At 40.3% G+C, this 19,775-nt stretch overlaps 1 protein-coding gene across 4 annotated transcripts in view; it reads right to left on the bottom strand.

Moving 5' to 3' along the window:
* Positions 1-19,775, bottom strand: part of epha7 (EPH receptor A7) — a 255,858-nt gene that overhangs the window by 14,558 nt on the left and 221,525 nt on the right. For all 4 annotated transcript variants that reach the window (XM_033021065.1, XM_033021066.1, XM_033021067.1 and 1 more), the window contains 5 exons: positions 16,935-17,060; positions 12,519-12,704; positions 9,280-9,341; positions 7,675-7,884; positions 3,391-3,540 (listed from right to left, as the gene is read on the bottom strand). In XM_033021065.1, the coding sequence (XP_032876956.1) occupies positions 3,391-3,540; positions 7,675-7,884; positions 9,280-9,341; positions 12,519-12,704; positions 16,935-17,060 (734 nt within the window). The remainder of the gene's footprint in view (positions 1-3,390; positions 3,541-7,674; positions 7,885-9,279; positions 9,342-12,518; positions 12,705-16,934; positions 17,061-19,775) is intronic.

Genomic DNA, 19,775 nt, shown 5'->3' with positions numbered 1-19,775 from the left:
ATCAGATTTCTCGAAACTGTACCGACAGATCCCAAGTGGTTTCTGGTATTTTCTTATCCTTATGAACTTTAAAGAGTCAGTGCACAAAAATGGACTATTTGTTCTACTTTGGAAAGAAAGAAGAAAAATTGCCATGAGTCAACAGACGTAATTAGAGGAAAACATCTGATTCAGGCTGTAGGGACGGTGACTGCTTATCAGAGTGAAATTCCAAAAGTAACAATGTTTGTGTTACAATTATTTTGAACTTAACTAAACTTTGAGTCACCTGAAAGAGTATATCTCTAATTTGAAGAACTAGTCTGAAGAAGGGTCTCCGCCCGAAACATCACCCATTCCTTCTCTCCAGAGTTGCTGCCTGTCCCACTGACTTACTCCAGCATTTTGTGTCTATCTTTGGTTTAAACCAGCATCCGCAGTTCCTTCCTACACACTTTGAGTCATCATTGTCTGTCTCTTTCTACAGTTTGGAGAAATTTCAGTGAACACAAGTTACTTCGACAGAGACGAAAGAGACTAGGGGTGCTGTAATCTGGGGCAGAAAGCAAACTACTTGAGGAACTTAGCGAGGCAGGTGGCATGTATAGGCAGAGGGGTGATCAATGTTTTGGGTCAATTGTGCATCGTGACGAGAGTGTAGCTGGGAGTTAGCCAGTATTAAAAAAATCAGATGGAGGGGTACGTCAAATCTTGCCTCCACAGTAAGTGGTGCTTCACATAACGCGTGCAGCTCTTAATTAATTAAGCTCTAGATTTTGGAATTCCTGACTGGCATTTAGGCGCATTGATACAGAGGAGCCTGACATAGCCTGAATTCCCACTAAGGGGAGAAATTTCAGAGAAACAGTTTAAAAGAAACACTAATATTTTTCAATATCCCACAAGGCATAAAAGTCTCTGCCTGTCAACATCACGGTCCAAGGAGGTAGAGGGGTTAGATATTTGGTCACAATATCAACATTGTCGTTTATTAGGATTTGGTGGATAGCATAGAACTCTGTTTGCCATTCCAGTAACTTAGCCACTACACTCCAACTTTCTACATCTCTACCCAATCCTGCAGATTTGCATCTTCATCTCCACCAGGGGCAGCAGTTTTGTGAGGATTAGCCTTGGACGTGCCAATATATCTCTGGAGCCTCTGGACCAGTCTCTGAGAGAGACCTGGAGACAAAATAGCCTGCAAATGCTAGAATCTTGAGCAGAAAACAAAGTGCTGGAGTAGTTCAGTTGGCGAGGCAGCATGTGTGGAGGGGAATGGACAAGTTACATTTTTGGTCAAGATCCTTCTTCAGATTCAAAAGACGAAGGGTTTCAACCTACAATATCATCTGTCCATTTCCCTCCACAGATGCTCCCTGGCCTGCTAAACTCATCAGCACATGAGAGAGACCTGCTTCAGAGAGACACAAAATGTTGGAGTAACTCAGCAGGTCAGGCAGCATCTCTGGAGAAAAGTAATAGGTGACATTTCGGGCTGAGGTGCTTCTTGTAATTGTATTTTTTAATGACCACACAGCCAGGCTGGTGGAATTTGTTCTCAGTACAGCTCGATACAGGTTCCAACATTTCATCAAACATTCAACTCGTAACGTAGATATACATACAAACAGACACATTTCATAATACATAAGGGCCACGCTTATTCGTATTTCCTCACCGTACGGAGTTTAAAAAGTTAATTGCGGTAGGAATGAAACTGTTTTTGAAACGGGTTGTTTTGGAGGCAATTGACCTGTAATGCCTCCCAGAGGGCAGTTTCTTCAGTCGGTAGAAGGGGTTCGACCCAAAAAGATACCTATTTATTTTCTCTAGAAATGCTGCCTGGCCCACTGAGTTACTCCAGCATTTTGTGTCTATCTTCTGTGTAAACCAGCATCTGCATTTCCTTCTGGCACTGCTTCAGATACTTGGCAGCATTGAGCTGGTCAGATGTTCTCACTGAACCTTGTGTATATTCAAATATTTAGAGACACAAGGAACTGCAGATGGTAGATGTTGATCAAATATTTAGTGCTATAGTACAATATTGGACGTGTTCCTGATGTAACGGCTGTTCATAAATAAATTCCTTATATTGTGAGACCCTGGTTTTGGAAGCAGACACCAAAAAGGCTGGGAATTACATAGCACTCAGAGTTGATATAAAGCCGTGCAGTGCAGGATGGTTTCCAGCTTCATGTTGTGCACCTATTCTGAACCTCAATTTTACATGAGGCTCAAGTCAGTGTTCAGATGAGAACAGGCTTCACATAAACTGTGTGGAAAAAGAGCCTCTTCCACCAGCTCAGCCATTACAAAGTGAACAGAGGAAGTCAGGTAGTTTGCAGAATACAGGTGGCTGGGGATGAGAGATGAAGGGGTCCATTCTATACACGTCTGAGGACCTGTAATGTACCGGCTTGGGAAGGGTGATTAGAAGACAGGGACTTGAACGAGGAATTGCTGGTCCGAACAACATCGATAATGAGACCCATTAGATTACAGATATTTTGTATATCCTAGCCCTGGGCAACACAACATTTTGGCTTCCTTAATCCAATGTGAGAGCAGGTATTGACTCTCCAGTCAGCACCTGGTTCAGTGAGCAGTCCATGCCATTCACACAGGTTTTACCCCCACATGCATTGTCTGCAACTGTTAACACAGCATGGTGCATGCTGCTTGCAGACTCTGCAAATGCCTTGTGACCACCCTCTTTACACAATTCTCACTCATGGAGGATTCGGATCAAATTTGGGAAGTGTATTATCCATTCGCAAAGTAACTGGCTGCATCTTAAATTGGGCTTTGAATAAACTTTACAAAACCTTGTGCACCACAAGTACATTTCTAGCCAAGGAGCTAAATAAAAATTGCCTTTTGCTCATTTGAGGCCGGCACGGTTCACCTGTCAGTTGTGATGGGGAGAGAATTATGTGCCTTCTGCTGATAATTCTCTCAAGGGAGAAGTGCCCTGCTGCAGAGTGACTTCAAATCTGATTTTATTTTTCAATGTTTTACAATGTCTTTGATGTCTGTCATTCCAATCAACAGAGCTAACAAATCATGAGATGACTTGCATTTACAATGAGAACTAATTCAATTATTTTGAGCGCGTGGGCTGCATAGAATTAATTGCAATTTTTTTTTCTTTAGTTAAGGCTAATTGAGGGCCTGACATATGTTTGGAATCTATTTGCACAAGTGAATACATTGATTAAAAATCATCTTGATAGAAACGCCTCTTACCTTACAGATAATTTCCCCTGTCAAGCTTGGAACAGTGAGTATTTACAACAATTATCCAACGACCAAATTTTAGATTTGTAACCCATTGGTTCAATATGAATCCAATTTCAACCACAAGTGATGAGCTAATTGTTCCATCAGTAATAAAGGGCAACTTACATCCTGATTGGACATATCCCAATAAGGCCGCTCTCCGTAGGACATGACCTCCCACATTACTATTCCATAACTCCACACATCACTGGCTGACGTAAACTTGCGGTACTGTATGGCCTCGGGAGCTGTCCACCGGACTGGAATTTTACCACCCTGATAACGCAAAGAAGATATCATGAAATGCCGAAGTAATTACTTTAAATTTGCTCACAATTACATTATAACACACATGGACACGTTTGGCATTTACTGAGATTGAAAAGGTTCCTGAATTCTGGATTTGTATTCAGTTTTCTATTTTATTCTTGCATGAGGCAGGATATATTCTGCAATGTCTTCATGAATGATTTGTGAGCACATATTCATTTAGGTACACAATGGTTTATATGCAAGACATTTCAAACACTGAACATGTCATACTGTTGCAAAGCAAACACGCCTTGCATAGCACAATGCTGTATGGATACAAAGAGAAAACCTAATCCAGTTTCTTTCAACAAAATTACCATGTACAGTCTGCTGTCCTTTTTTATATGAAGTATGTTAATGCACTGGAATGTCTTGAGGAATCGTTGGACAGGCGAGGCTTTGAAATTATTAGAATTTAGCAAAGAGAGGCTTCACTGTAACACACAAGATCCTAAGAGTGGATTTGGAGAATGTTGTTTCTGGTTAGACATTCCAGGGTCAGTTTTGTTTAATAGAAAGTTCATACTTAATGCAGACTTGAGATGATTATATTTTTTCTCTCAGAGGTTATGAGTCTTTGGAACTCTCTTCCACTCCTATGTAGTGTCTGTGAACATTTCTAAGTTGGAGGTAGATAGCTTCTTGCTAACCAAAGGGGTGAAAGACTATATAACCACATAACCATATAACAACTACAGCACAGAAACAGGCCATCTCAGCCTTTCATGTCCGTGCCGAACACTTATTTTCCCCTGGTCCCATCTACCTGCACTCAGACCATAACCCTCCATTCCTTTCCCATCCATATACCTATCCAATTTATTTTTAAATGATAAAATCGAACCTGCCTCCACCACTTCCACTGGAAGCTCATTCCACACAGCTACCACTCTCTGAGTAAAGAAGTTCCCCCTCGTATTACCCCTAAACTTCTGTCCCTTAATTCTCAAGTCATGTCCTCTTGTTTGAATCTTCCCTACTCTCAATGTGAAAAGCTTATCCACGTCAACTCTGTCTATCCCTCTCATCATTTTAAAGACCTCTATCAAGTCCCCCCTTAACCTTCTGCGCTCCAAAGAATAAAGACCTAACTTGGTCAACCTTTCTCTGTAACATAGTTGCTGAAACCCAGGCAACATTCTAGTAAATCTCCTCTGTACTCTCTCTATTTTGTTGACATCCTTCCTATAATTAGGTGACCAAAATTGTACACCATACTCCAGAATTGGCCTCACCAATGCCTTGTACAATTTTAACATTACATCCCAACTTCTATACTCAATGCTCTGATTTATAAAGGCCAGCACACCAAAAGCTTTCTTTACCACCCTATCGACATGAGATTCCACCTTCAGGGAACTATGCACAGTTATTCCTAGACCCCTCTGTTCAACTGCATTCCTCAATTCGCTACAATTTACCATGTACGTCCTATTTTGATTTGTCCTGCCAAGATGTAGCACCTCACACTTATCAGCATTAAACTCCATCTGCCATCTTTCAGCCCACTCTTCCAAATGGCCTAAATCTCTCTGTAAACTACTGAGGCTGGGCTGGGCTGGGCTGGGCTGTGCTAAGAATATGATCTTAAAACCTGATCAGACATTATTAAAAGGTAGAACAGGCTTGAGTATGCGAGTGGCCTATCCCGTTTCCATTTTGTATGTTTGTGGCTCGGCTAACATTCAAGGATATTTTGGCAGATCTGAAATGGGTTTCTTTTGTCATCACTTCCCTCAAACCCAGTGTGATGATATTTGCATTACAGAAAGCTGTAGGAACTTACAGGATCTTACTGCAAATAATGTCATTGGGTTCTTTCTGTAGTTTCCTATCGGGAGTACAGATGAGTGAGTATAACTCATCACTGATTGGGAATTTCTGGCAAAAGCTCTCCGCAACCTCTGTCACTGGAAAATTTATTTAATTCTTTATAAAAGTGCTTTGTTCAGTTTATCGCCATTTTTTAACATTGTACTTAAAATAATTGAAATATTTCTTTGGATTCCACTTATTGCTCTCTTTAAACTGCCCATTTATTGGTGAACCATTAATGCTTCATTTGGTACCATGTGCTCGATATTTTTGATGTATTTAACTTTTCAAAATTATTCAATAATCTAAGGTTATCGATTATAGACTGAAAATGCTGGAGTAACACAGCGGGACAGGCACCATCTCTGGATGGAAGGAATGTGTGACGTTTTCGGTCAAGACCATTCAGTCTGAAGAACGGTCTCGACCCCAAACATCACCCATTCCTTCTATCCAGAGATGCTGCCTATCGTGCTGAGTTACTCCAGCATTTTGTATCTATCTTCGGTGTAAACCAGCATCTGCAGTTCCCTCCTACACATAAGGTTATCTATTGTTAGTTTAGTTAATGTTTTTCACACAGAGAGTTGTGAGTCTGGGCGGTGGAGGCCGGTTCTCTGGATACTTTCAAGAGAGAGCTAGATAGAGCTCTTAAGGATAGCAGAGTCAGGGGATATTAGAAAAAAACACTATCTTTCACCCCTGCAGGTGAATAATAATTTGAAGCATCACAAAGACTTATCTTTGGTGTGTATTAACCCCAGTCATATATAGCCATAAAATAAAGTCCAAAGATTGATATGATTTGTTGTGTGGACAAAGATATTATCACTGCCATATAGAAAAAACGAATTTTGATATCTGTAAAAAAGGGAATCAGGTGATTGATAAAGCAGTCACTACACTACGGTTTAACAAAAATCGGCTTGGTTTGTCTCCTCGGGTAGACTTGAAATTGCCTGTGACTTCGTAACCTCCATGTGTTTTAGACTTTGATCATCTCTGTTGTATAAATGGGAAGTTATGATTGCTTGGGCACGTACTAAATCTTGCTGAAGGGAGTTTTAGTCCATCATAATTTATTGAGAAGGTGGATCAGGTGTCAGAGGCAGAGGTTCTGATCTGAAATAGGCTGAGTGAACTCAATTTCAGTGTGCGCACACATGTATAGGATGACAGATACCTAGAGGAGCGTTATAAGCCAGTGATACATTAAGTGATTCCGATGACATGACAGTCCGTGAGTAGGACAATTTGTGAATGTCATTTCATTGTACATTTACAAGCACAAACAAAGGACGAAACTTGTGAATGAACCCTGGTTTACAATTAGGAGCATTTTTAAAAATTGTATCTTTCTAATTTAAACCCTTTGGCAAAAGAAGGAAAAACTTTTGATTTTTGTTCACAATGTAGAGCAACACCGGGAAGAGTAAGTTTAAACATTCACTGAAAAATTACTCACTCCTAGCCTGAGGCAGCTTTCATGCTCTATGCCATGAGTAAAGTCATTTTTAAATAGTTACATTGCCAGAATTTCAATTACCCGAGGCTAACTTTAGTATAAAGAGTTTGATATGGCACCAAGTTTGGGAAGTGTAACTACTCTGAAACACACATGTGTTTTATCCTTTATAATGCACATAAGGTTAAGATAATCTACTGAGTGTATCTTTGATAACGGAGGCATTACAGAACAGTTTACTGAACATGGCCTTACACAGGTGAGGAAGATCATTGAAAGACACATCTGAAAATAGTTTAAAGAGGGTTTTGATGCTGCCAGAGGCACAGTAAATAATTTACTGGTGGATGATGCAATATGCTGTGCGTTCTGAGATTCATGCACAGGTACCCGTTTGGAGTGGATACATACATTTGAGAGGGTAGGATCAAATGCTTAGATGTAAAGGTGAAGCTAATGAGAGTAATGGCTCAGTGGGCTTCTCTATGAAAATGGGAGCTTTTCCATTAATTTGTTTTTGCAAAGATTAGAAATCTGGGTACAGCATCTACTATGGTGTTGTTGTCAGATTTTTTCAGTCAATTTTATCTCTAATGCCTTCCTAGTTTAAAAAAAAATCAGTCGGCAGAAAGATCCCTGCCATTCCCCATTAAAACTATTCCCAACCACAGCTGCTATTTTTGAACAAATTACAAAGACTCTCAGCTGCAAGCATAACGATATTTTGCTGAACGTGAGCAAACATTGAACTTTGAGCTGGGAGAACATGCAGCAATGTGGAAAATGCATTGTAAAATGAGCTGACACGTTTAACTCACTGTGGTAGTGTAGACAGCCTCTGGGTCATCTTCCACAATCCTTGAGAGGCCAAAGTCAGAAACTTTGCAGACAAGATTGCTATTGACCAGAATGTTGCGAGCTGCCAGATCTCTGTGCACGTAGCCCATGTCGGCGAGATACCTCATCCCAGCTGCTATCCCACGCAGCATTCCAACTAGCTGAATCACTGTGAACTGCCCGTCATGTTTCTAGTGAGGCAAAACAATGACTAATGTAACATTTCAGGAAAGATGTCCTGCTCAGTATTTAATTCATTGTATTAAGCCTCAATTTCAATATCGTTTGATTAATTTCAGCAATAATGCAGAAAATAGAACAACCCACATCAGTAGGCCTTTATTTCCAAACTTAGACATGCAGCTTGGCTCATCAGCAGTGGATCGAATTCCCAATCATCTAACCCAGAGATCTTTGCCCCATCCCATTAGTTATGACTGTTCAGCAAATGGCTTGAGCAGTGCAAATGGATGAGTACTTTGAATCCATGAATATTATGGGTCAAACAAAACTCGCAACCATTTTTTTTGGCAACCTAGATTGCCGCTAAGAAGACTCGTCAACCCTATTTTAAACCAAAGGTGATCGGAAGGTTTTATAGAAAGATACTTATTTACTTCTTCCTTGATAAAACTGCCTGAAGGTTAAATTGTTGAAGTTGCCAAAGTATTTCAAAATGGCAGTTTGAATGGATGTAAATCAGCTGGTCATAGATGTGCTGCTATTGCAACTTCTGAAAAAACGAATGTCCTTAGGGTAGACATTTATACTTGATTGATAGTGTTGAATAAACATTGTGGAACTAGCTGACCATTGTATCTGCTTCCAAATTGTGTTTCACTGTTGTCAACAGAATCAAATTGTCTTCAAACTCTGGGACGTAGGAATCAGTTCCCCCACCCGCCACTGGATCCTCATCTTTCTGACACACAGACCTCAATCAGTGAAGATAGTTGAGTACACCCTCTTCAACAATAACTCTCAACACCAGTGCCCTGCAAGGATGCCCTCTCAGTCCCCTACTACATTCCATTTACAGTCATGACTATATGGCTACAATATGGTACAATGCCAAGACCTATATTCTGCACTCTGCATCTTCCCCTATGCTCAATCTAGTGTAGTTGTGTTTGAACTGATTGCATCTATGTGTGGTATATCTGATCTGTTTGGAGAGCATGCAGGTTTTTCACTGTACCTCGGTACATGTGACAATGAAAACCTAAATTTCAGAAGTGGAGCTAGCTGTGATACTGCTGATCTATTGCAAGTTCAGTGTGCAAGACCGTAGGTGAATTTCTACCTCGATGCATTCTATTCTATTACCACGGAAAGGCTTGTAAATATTTTAACAAGTGAGCAAGAACAGCATTTAAATTTAAATTTTAATGTAACCAGCTGAAGCTTATGGAAAATTGTACCAATTTAGTTGTTACATTTTTATATAAATTGGTACAAACAGAATTTGAGTCCATTCTGATATTAAAAAAAACTATTATATGCTTCAAGATGATGCAAAATCTTTGTCCATTTTCTATTACATGCCTTTGCAACAATGTGTAAAGTCTGTTTGTTTTGTCACTTACCCGGAGAAATGCATCCAGCGCTCCATTCTCCATGTATTCGATTACAATCATAATTGGTTTACCTGCAGAAATAAAGCAAGCTTACTGTAAATGACAAGTTCCTCTGGGTGATCGCATAAGGTTTCTCGTTTGATACATTTGATACTTTTTAGAGCACTTGGCAAAGCTTGCTGCTGCTGCTGCCGGGAACTGTCTGCAATCCAGGTTGTTTATTAAGTAGCACTTAAGATCTGAGCAATGTGTTGATATAATCACACGTGAAGGGAGAAGGATTTCTGAAATGACTGATATTGTATGTTCTATGGTTCTGCAAGGCAAATCAAAGCCACAATTCTACCCCTTTGTTCCACTGAAGGGAGAGAAAGTAATATTTTAAAACTAGTTTTGCAGGTATTACACACGTACACTGGACTGGATTGGGTTGACTGTAAAGCAATCATGTCCTGGACTTTGCTTGGTGAGGGGATTGTGGAGGCAGGAGGATGACTGTTAAATTGAAAATCAAAATAATTTCAGATGCTGGGAATATGAAACAAACAGAAACTGCAGAAAACAAAACAGAAACTGGAGAAAACACTCCAGGCTCGAAGGGCCAAATGGTCTCCTCCTGCATTTATTTTCTAAAACCTCAGCAAGTCAGACAGCAGCAAGGGGAGAGAAACTGTTAACTTTTCAGGTCTGCGACCCTTCTCTGTATCATTCCTAATGAAGGGCTACAGACTTGAAACTATTGTAATGGGAGAGTGGGTTTTTCATTGCTGGCAACATTCTGAAAAACGATGGAATAGATGGATTTATATTTATATTGTATATTTGAAGCTAATATGAATAGAAGACTTTAAACGCAGTGTTAAAAGTACCACGCCTTGCTAAGTGTACCTAACTGCAGGCTACATCTGGCCAGTAATGAGGTAACATTATATTATAAATAAGGATTAATATCAATACTTAATGGGATTACAGAAGTCTATGATAGCCTCTTTAATCTTTTAGCACCTAGAATCTCAAATCTTTGTTACTTCTGGCATGCTCTCCATTACACTCTCAGTTTTTATTAGTCTGTTCTCATCCAGTGCGATTGTATAAATTGAAATGCTCTGCAAATGCTCAGGGTGATACTTCAATGTGTGTATATCTCTTAAGATGGTACTGTTGAATCAACAGCATGCTGAAGTCAGGGTATTGTGCTGCAAGTCAGGATATTGTGCATCAATTTATTCAAAGAGAACGAGGCAGCATGATTACTGGGTAACAGAAATTAGAAGCAGGAGAAGAACACTGTGCTCCTTAAATGTACCCCGACGTTCAATATGACCACAGCTGATCTGCTCTAGACCCGGTCACTTCTTCTGTGATGGTTCCTTGTAACTTCAAATTCCTTCATCTATCAAAAACGTATTTTGTTCCCTTTTCAAAAAAAAACAATGATCCACCCTCCACAATCCACTGGAATAGACAATTCCAAGCACTCGCCACTCTCTGCAAGAAGTGGTAACCATGCATTTCAGCTTTAAATAACTTCCCATTAATCTTGAAACTATGTGCCCTCATTTGAGACTCTCCCACAAGTGGAAGCATCTCTACATCTGGTCCCCTAGGATCTTCTGTGTTTCAATAATATCATACCTCATTCCTCTTAACTCCAACAAATATAGATCTCTTTTATTTCACTGTTTGTGAAGGACAACCTCTCATTCATGAATTGGTCAAGTGAATCTGTGGATTTCTGCCAAAGCCTATCCTTCCTTAAATAAGTGGACCAAAACTGTATAAATTACGCTAGATGTGGCCCCATCAGAGTACAACTGTAATAATACTTGCATATAATTCTAAACTCCAACAATCTTGCAATAAAGACCATTGTGCCACTTGCCTTCCGAACTACTTGTTGCACCAGCATGCTAATTGTTTGTGATTCACACATAAACACATTTGGGGACTCTTAATGTAATCAAACCTAATCAACATGGTTTTATGAAAGGTAAATCTTGTTTGAATTTGCAGGCGTTAGAGAATGTAACAAGCAGATCAATGGAGAACCTGTTTATAGAGTCAAACATAAGGAAACAGGCCCAACCTGCCCATGCCAACCAATATGCCCCATCTATACTAGTCCCACATGCCCACATTTGGGCCATTTTACTCTAAACCTTTCCTATCCACGTTGAATTGAATTGAATTGAATTGAATTGAATACCTTTATTGTCATCCTATCCACGTACTTATCCAAATGTCTTTTAAATGTTATAACAGTGCCTGCCTTAACTACCTCCTCTAGCATCTCATTCCATATACCCGCCACCCTCTGTGTTAAAAAGTTGCCCCTCAGGTTCCTATTAATTATTTTCCCTCACCTTAAACCTCTGTCCTCTGGTTCTTGTTTCCCCTACTCTGGGTAACAGACTCTGCATTCACCTCATCTATTCCCCTCATGCTCTTATACAGGTGTATAAGATCACCCCTCAGCCTCCTGCTTTCCAAGGAATATACTCCTAGCCTGCCCAACCTCTCCCTACAGCTCAACCCCTCAAAGTTCTAGAAACATCCTCGTAAATCTTCTCTGCACTCATTCTAGCTTAACAATATCCTTCCTATAGCAGGGTGGCCAAATATGTACACTGCAGTACTCCAAATGTGTCCTCACCAACGTCTTGCCTGATGAACTCAAATCCAAAACTTATACTAACTTGGCAAAAACACTTAAATGTAAAATATGACAGATGATAGAGAAAAATAAAATTGGACTGGGAAAATGCAAGGTTCTCTTCTGAAAGTGAAGAAAGGAAAGTACTTCAGATTTAACCATGAAGTAAACAGAGAAAATATGAAGATGCCTCCTGATTCAACCAAATTAAGTTTGTTCCAGGGATAAGGGATTACAATCATGTGGACACAATGGAGAACCCAGGGTGATTCTCGTTAGAACCACGGTGGAACTTTGCTCGATGTGATTAAAATTGTGATGGGTTAATATTCAGGAAAACAAAGAAATATCCTTTCCCAAGGCTGAATAGTTGATAAAAAGATTTGTTTGGAAGAAAAGTAACAGCACATGTACAGTATTAGGAGTTGGAGTGGTTTGCTTGTTTGGTTGCTGGAAACCGAACCATTTGCTGCTTTCTGGAGGGAATTAGTCAACATTTGAGGGAGAAAAGACCTATTGGAAAGCAAAAGAGTAGTGCTAACTGGATTGAACCTTGAAAGATCCGGTGCTGAATTAATGGACAAATGACTCTTACCCCTGGTAACGACTCCTTCCAAGTGAACGATATTGGGGTGATCAAACTGTCCCATGATGCTTGCCTCACAGAGGAAGTCCCTTCGCTGTTTCTCGGTGAAGCCTACTTTCAATGTTTTAATTGCAACTGGTATATCCCTTTTTCCAGGCAGCTTCAGGCGACCACTGCACACCTCTCCAAACTCACCTGTGGAACAAAAGTGATGCCTTAATTCAGAGTGAGTTCTGCAGGATAAAATGTACATGGCCTCTCCCCTTTGCCACAGAAATGCAGTTGTTCACCATGTTTGAACAGGGCAAAAGATGCTTGCAGATCCACAGCAGCTGGCAACTCCATACTGCCCACATCCCAAATGCTCAATGATATGGACAGGGTGGATATGTCATACTTCCATAAACTAGAGTGAACCTTTCCTGTTGATTAGGTCATCAAGATATTACCTTTAATTAATTGAGATTTTAAGCTTGTATTTATTTCAAGCTCAATAGCTTCAGAAGTTATCATGCCTAATGGTTTGGGCCTAATAAAATGGGGATGAAATTCAAAATGATATATTATCTGGAGGAATCTCCTTCTTAATCTTTAATATCTAAAATGAGTTTTTTCCCTAGTTTATGTATCATTTTCAGTAGCATTAGAGGATGGCAATGCTAAAATGTGCTTACAAGCAGTTGCATAGCTTTAATGTGTAGGAAAGAACTGCAGATGCCGGTTTAAATCGAAGGTAGACACAAAATGCTGGAGTAACTCAACGGGACAGACAGCTTCTCTGGAGAGAAGGGACGGGTGACGTTTCGAGTTGAGACCCTTCTTCAGATGTCCTGACCCGAAACGTCACCCATTCCTGCTCTCTGGTGATACTGCCTGTCCCGCTGAGTTACTCCAGCATTTTGTGTCTACCTTCTTTGCATAGATTTTGTTTAGTTTAGAGATACAGTGCAGAAATATTATCTTCGGCCCACCGAATCTGTGCCGACCAGCGATCCCCATGTACTAACAGTATCCTGCACACACTAAGGATAATTGACAATTTTACCAAGCCAATTGAACCACAAATCTGTACATCTTTGGAGTGTGGGAGTAAATCGGAGCACCCGGACAAAACCCACGCAGGTCATGGGGAAAACCTACATACTTCGTACAGACAGCCCCATAGTCAGAATTGAACCCGGGTCGATCTGGGTGCTAGTTAAGGTTGCAGTTAACCATAGGCAGGCATAAACTGATATTTCTTGCACTGTGCAAAGGACGTCTGGTTACCAGCCTTGTTTGGAAAAAGACAGAGTGGCCTCATTGTTTACCGACATACAGCATCATTTATTATTTCCAAATTTGTGCCTTCACTTTGCTTCCATTTTTATTCAGGGCCAATGTTAAGGGTATAACTGTGATATACGAGTAGTGACACTTTCAAAACAAAAATAAATTTTAACCCCATCAAAGAGCCCAACCTATAAAACTGACCCAGATTGTAAATGTTGAACTATTTCTGCACAGGGGTATATTATTAATGATTTGTGAGAACACATATTCAAGGCCTTACTGTCTCCAAAAATAGGGGCAATTTTTGAATTTCTCCCAAGCCAGTGCTGAGAGGCACAATTGTTGGAGAATCAGTCCTCATATATAATCTTCTGTTGAGCTGCAGTCTCCAAGTGAATGTCATGTTGCAGGTTACCAGTTAGGGAGGGTGAGGCATTTCTCCCTACACTTAATACAGCAGCATTGGAGGATACAACTGTATCTCTAAACTAAACTAAACTAAACTTGTTTCCTTTCAGTGGCATCATGAGGTCTCGGTCCCCACCACCTGTTGAATATGTAGTCACAGCTCTCCCTTAGTGGGGAATTTCTACAAGATACAGTGACTTGCAAAAGTATTCATACCCCTTGAACTTTTCCACATTTTGTTACGTTACAACCACAAACGTAAATGTATTTTATTGGGATTTTATGTGATAGACCAACACAAAGTGGCGTATAATTGTGAAGTGGAAGGAAAATGATACATGGTTTTCAAATTTTTTTACAAATAAAAAACTGAAAAGTGTGGCGTGCAAAAGTATTCAGCCCCATTTACTCTGATACCCCTAAATAAAATCCAGTGCAACCAATTGCCTTCAGAAGTCACCTAATTAGTAAATAGAGTCCACTTGTGTGTAATCTAATCTCAGTATAAATACAGCTGTTCTGTGAAGGCCTCAGAGGTTTGTTAGAGAACATTAGTGAACAAACAGCATCATGAAGCCCAAGGAACACACCAGACAGGTCAGGGATAAAGTTGTGGAGAAGTTTAAAGCAGCGTTAGGTTATAAAAAAATATCCCAAGCTTTGAACATCTCACGGAGCACTGTTCAATCCATCATCCGAAAATGGAAAGAGTATGGCACAACTGCAAACCTACCAAGACATGGCCGTCCACCTAAACTGACAGGCCGGGCAGGGAGAGCATTGATCAGAGAAGCAGCCAAGAAGCCCATGGTAACTCTGGAGGAGCTGCAGAGATCCACAGCTCAGGTGGGAGAATCTGTCCACAGGACAACTATTAGTCGTGCACTCCACAAATCGGGCCTTTATGGAAGAGTGGCAAGAAGAAAGCCATTGTTGAAAAAAAGGCTTAAGAAATCCCGTTTGCAGTTTGCCACATGTGGGGGACACAGCAAACATGTGGAGGAAGGTGCTCTGGTCAGATGAGACCAAAATTTTGGCCTAAATGCAAAACGCTATGTGTGGCGGAAAACTAACACTGCACATCACCCTGAACACACCATCTCCACTGTGAAATATGGTGGTTGCAGCATCATGCTGTGGGGATGCTTTTCTTCAGCAGGGACAGGGAAGCTGGTCAGAGTTGATGGGAAGATGGATGGAGCCAAATACAGGGCAATCTTGGAAGACAACCTGTTAGAGTCTGCAAAAGACTTGAGACTGGGGCGGAGGTTCACCTTCCAGCAGGACAACGACCCTAAACATACAGCCAGAGCTGCAATGGAATGGTTTAGATCAAAGCATATTCATGTGTTAGAATGGCCCAGTCAAAGTCCAGACCTAAATCCAATTGAGAATCTCTGGCAAGACTTGAAAATTGCTGTTCACAGATGCTCTCCATCCAATCTGACTGAGCTTGAGCTATTTAGCAAAGAAGAATGGGCAAAAATGTCAGTCTCTAGATGTGCAAAGCTGGTAGAGACATACCCGAAAAGACTTGCAGCTGTAATTGCAGCGAAAGGTGGTTCTACAAAGTATTGACTCAGGGGGGCTGAATACTTTTGCACGCCACACTTTTCAGTTTTTTATTTGTAAAAAAATTTGAAAACCATGTATCATTTTCCTTCCACTTCACAATTATGCACCACTTTGTGTTGGTCTATCACATAAAATCCCAATAAAATACATTTACGTTTGTGGTTGTAACGTGACAAAATGTGGAAAAGTTCAAGGGGCATGAAAACTTTTGCAAGCCACTGTATGTATGTGAAATGTTAACCCCATGCAAAAGGCAAAATACATGAATGCAATCTTGCCCCAGTAGTAACAAGGCTTTATTATTCGGAAATTTGCTTTCTCCTTTAATAATAAGTTTAGATATTTTAGCAGAAAGATTTTTTTAAACTAAGATCAAAATTCTGCAAAAAAAAAACCCATCTTTATGCTAAAATATGAGGTACTGTGTGGAAACAACCCCTTTGGCCCACAGTCAACGCCAAGCAGCGATCACCTGTACACTAGTTCCATACTACACACTATTGACAATTTACAGAAGCCAATTAACCTACAAGTCTTTGGAATGTGGGAGGAAACTGGAGCACATGGAGAAAATCCATGTGGTCACAGGGAGAATGTCCAAACTCCAGGGTCAGGATCGAACCATAGTCTCTGACGCTGCAAGGCAGTAGTAACTCTACTGCTGTGCCACTGTGCCACCCTGTATTAATTGCCGCCACATCTCCACTTCAATTAGAAATGCGGAAAACATATATAAGTAAAACAGAAGTCTGGTGGAATGCACTATTCTCAGTTTATTGGCTACTTTGAGGTAAATTACTAGCAACAGGCCTGTCTAATGCAGTGTGATAATGTGTCCAAAAGTAACGAGTTAAGTCTGCTTTTAGAACAGGAATAGATGAAAATATAAGATAGGGAGGTGCAGTTAATATTTCTGAGGCAATGATTATTGGGCTCATGGTACTCCCCCACCCACCCCCCCCCAAAAAAGGTATTCTATATTTGATCTCTTATAAGGTGCAGGCTAGAAGAAGCCTCAATCTTGTCTTTTGACATCTGTTGAATCACAGCTCAAAATTATAAATATCATTTATCTCTCATGCTCTGAGATACAGTCCTGTCACATAAGATTCATGGCTTCCAATACTACTTAAGTGGAATAATTCAATAACCCATCAGTTATAGACTCACCTGCTCCAATCACTCTTTCGATCTTAATGCAGGAAGCATCTAGTTCCTTGGCAAACTGATGAACTGCCCGGTTAGGATCCTCGTAGGTTTCGGGATCGATGTATGTTCTTGAACCTGGCAATTTAACTGGGGTAAAGTGAGGGAAGATTGATTGTGATGAATTGCAATGTCACGTGATGGAACAAAACTACATTTCGCTCTAGATTTGCACCAATTCAGTCCAGGAATGGCTGAAAAATGATCCTATTAACCAAGCATTAAAATCAGACAACCTGATCAGAAAGCACTAAAACCAGATTGACTGATGAGATGCATTATCAGTAGCCAGAGGATTTGTGCATTTAAAGGTGCCGACATGACATTTATTCAATTCCTAGCTGACTTTCTGGAGACAGTTTGAGTTTTAATGCGTCCAGCACCTTCAAGGTCGGCTGCAGGAGGTGCCTGCGGGACACAAAGATGGCCGGACGAGGAGAGGAGAGGGACGTTGGTTCGCAGGAACTGCTTAGTACACCGGGCATGGACTGACCGGACTTTGAATAATGGCGCCAATATTGGCGGCGCCTGCACGTGTACTTCACTGGAGCTAAAAGGCTTGACTAGGATGGCCATTACAAATCAACCAATTGAATTTCATATTTACAACAGTAATTACATTTCGTTTAGACCGGAATAAAGGAATCTAATCTAATCTAATCTATGCAGAACAAGTGAATTTGCATCTTGTGACTGTATTGCACAATCTTAATGTGAAACACGCAGTGTCTTTTTATTTCAACTCTCCAGTATACACATTTAAAAAAAAATCTCTGTATCAGTTTTCATACCAGCATTGGATCTAATATGTATCAACTTTCATTCAGAACTCACATTGTAGACAATAATTCCCCAGTTAATTTTCCCTTACATGCTATAAATAACCAGCTGTTATCTAGAATTAGTATTTTATTCCGGTCTTGAAGCACATGCAGGGTTCCAATGCCCTTAAATAAAAGGTATTTAAGTCAGAATAATTAGCCCTGCACATGGTAGTCAAAATTAATGTTTTTTTCATGATAAAATAAATAACTGTAAAATGTGCCCAACAATGGATATCCCAAATTCAATCCCTGTGTTGTCCTAATCTCAGTTATTATAGCAGGAGTATTACAACAGTGCTCAGCGTTCATTGGTGTGGGGGAGGGAAAAATTTGTTCCCTGATCATAACTCTTATAATTCCTGTGATGGGTAGATTCCTGTAACTGTCATGAGGGCAGGTTCGGGTTCAGTTATGATGCCCACACCCATGAAATAATCATTGGAAAACCTCATAAACAATAGCCAGTTTGTCTTGGAAGCAAACGCAAATGAATGGCAAACACAAGGAACTGCAAATGCTGGAATCATGAGCAAAACAGAAAGTGCAAGAATAACTTAGTGGGTCAGGCAAAAACTTTAGAGAGAATGGACAGGTGACATTTTGGGTCCAGACCCTTAATGAATGGTAAGAAGTTTGGGAGGAGAGAAAGAAATTGACTTGCTTTTCGGTTGTGGTCACTAAGTACTTGATAGTTAGGGTGATTGATGGAAATTAAAAAAGCCCAGAGTGGAGAAGGCCTCATGGAGCATGAAAATCTTCTGACCTTGTCCGGAATTAAGAAGGATGAAGGGGTTTAGAGAGAATGCCTACAATTGATACATAAGGAAACATCCATACTGTTACAAACAAGGGCACACACAGGCAGCAGAAGGAATTTAGAAATCAATTTGGAAATTGTTTAAATGATAACATTGTTGTGGACTGAGTTGCAATTCATTGACTCTTAAAACATAAAATGCCCAATAAAAGTGATAATTACAGAAATTGGCAGCTTTGCTGGGTGCCTCTAGGATACAACATAAAACTGGAAAATATTTTATTTTTAAACAGGATGAGAAGTACTGCAACAGAAGTCAAATGGTTTTACAATTCCATAAGCTCAAGAACATTTATTGCTCCACTGGATTGAGTGCACAGAGGTTTATAGCGGAAATAAAAATCCATTTTGCACAATGCATTACTTACAAGCCAAGTTTGTGAAAATTACAGTGACTGCATGTCAATTGATTCCCCCTGTTCTCATTTACAGTTGGTTTATCTATTCCCAAGGTTGCTGCTGAATTAGATATGGATATCGTATCCAAATCTGGGCAGCAATGTCAATGAAAAATAGGGTCTTTAAATGGAGTTTATGACTCCATTTATAGATCTACCTGATGTCAACTGGCTGACCATTTTCCCTACAATATTGTATACTGGCTAAATCTACTGCTATGAAAGGCAAACTGTGCTCAATGCAGTCAGATGAATAAGTTGCCCATTTGTCATGTGCTAGTCATGATCGCAGAATCGGCTATTGGAGCGATTTGCATAGAAATTCATCTATCGTTGGGAAAGCTAAATTTGCGAAGTACATACATTTAGCACATTACAATCTGCCTCCAAATTTCATTTCATAGACTTCAATCGAATTTATTTTGCAGATGCAAATGAAAATGAAAATGCCATATTTTATAATGTTTTTAGTGTTGCCAAATCGGAACTCATGTCTTCTGGAGCTTCTGACGTCGACAGAGGAGACCAAGATCATCGGGTCTTTAAAAGCCACTATGAATGCAAAGAGACACTTCCGGGCTAAGCTGGAGGCTCAGGTGGATGCCTGGCGCTGTTGCACACCATCACTTCCTACAAGGTGAAACCAAATAGCTCAAGAGTCAGAGACGTATCACTCCTTTACATGGATAGAACAGCTTTGGAGGGATATGGACCAAGCGCAGGCAAGTGGGACTAGTATAGCTGGGACATGTTAGCCGCTGTGAGC

The sequence above is a fragment of the Amblyraja radiata genome, chromosome 5 (genome assembly GCF_010909765.2).
Source record: "Amblyraja radiata isolate CabotCenter1 chromosome 5, sAmbRad1.1.pri, whole genome shotgun sequence".
In the NCBI taxonomy this organism is placed as follows: Eukaryota; Metazoa; Chordata; class Chondrichthyes; order Rajiformes; family Rajidae; genus Amblyraja; species Amblyraja radiata.
This window is presented reverse-complemented; position numbering and strand designations above follow the sequence as displayed.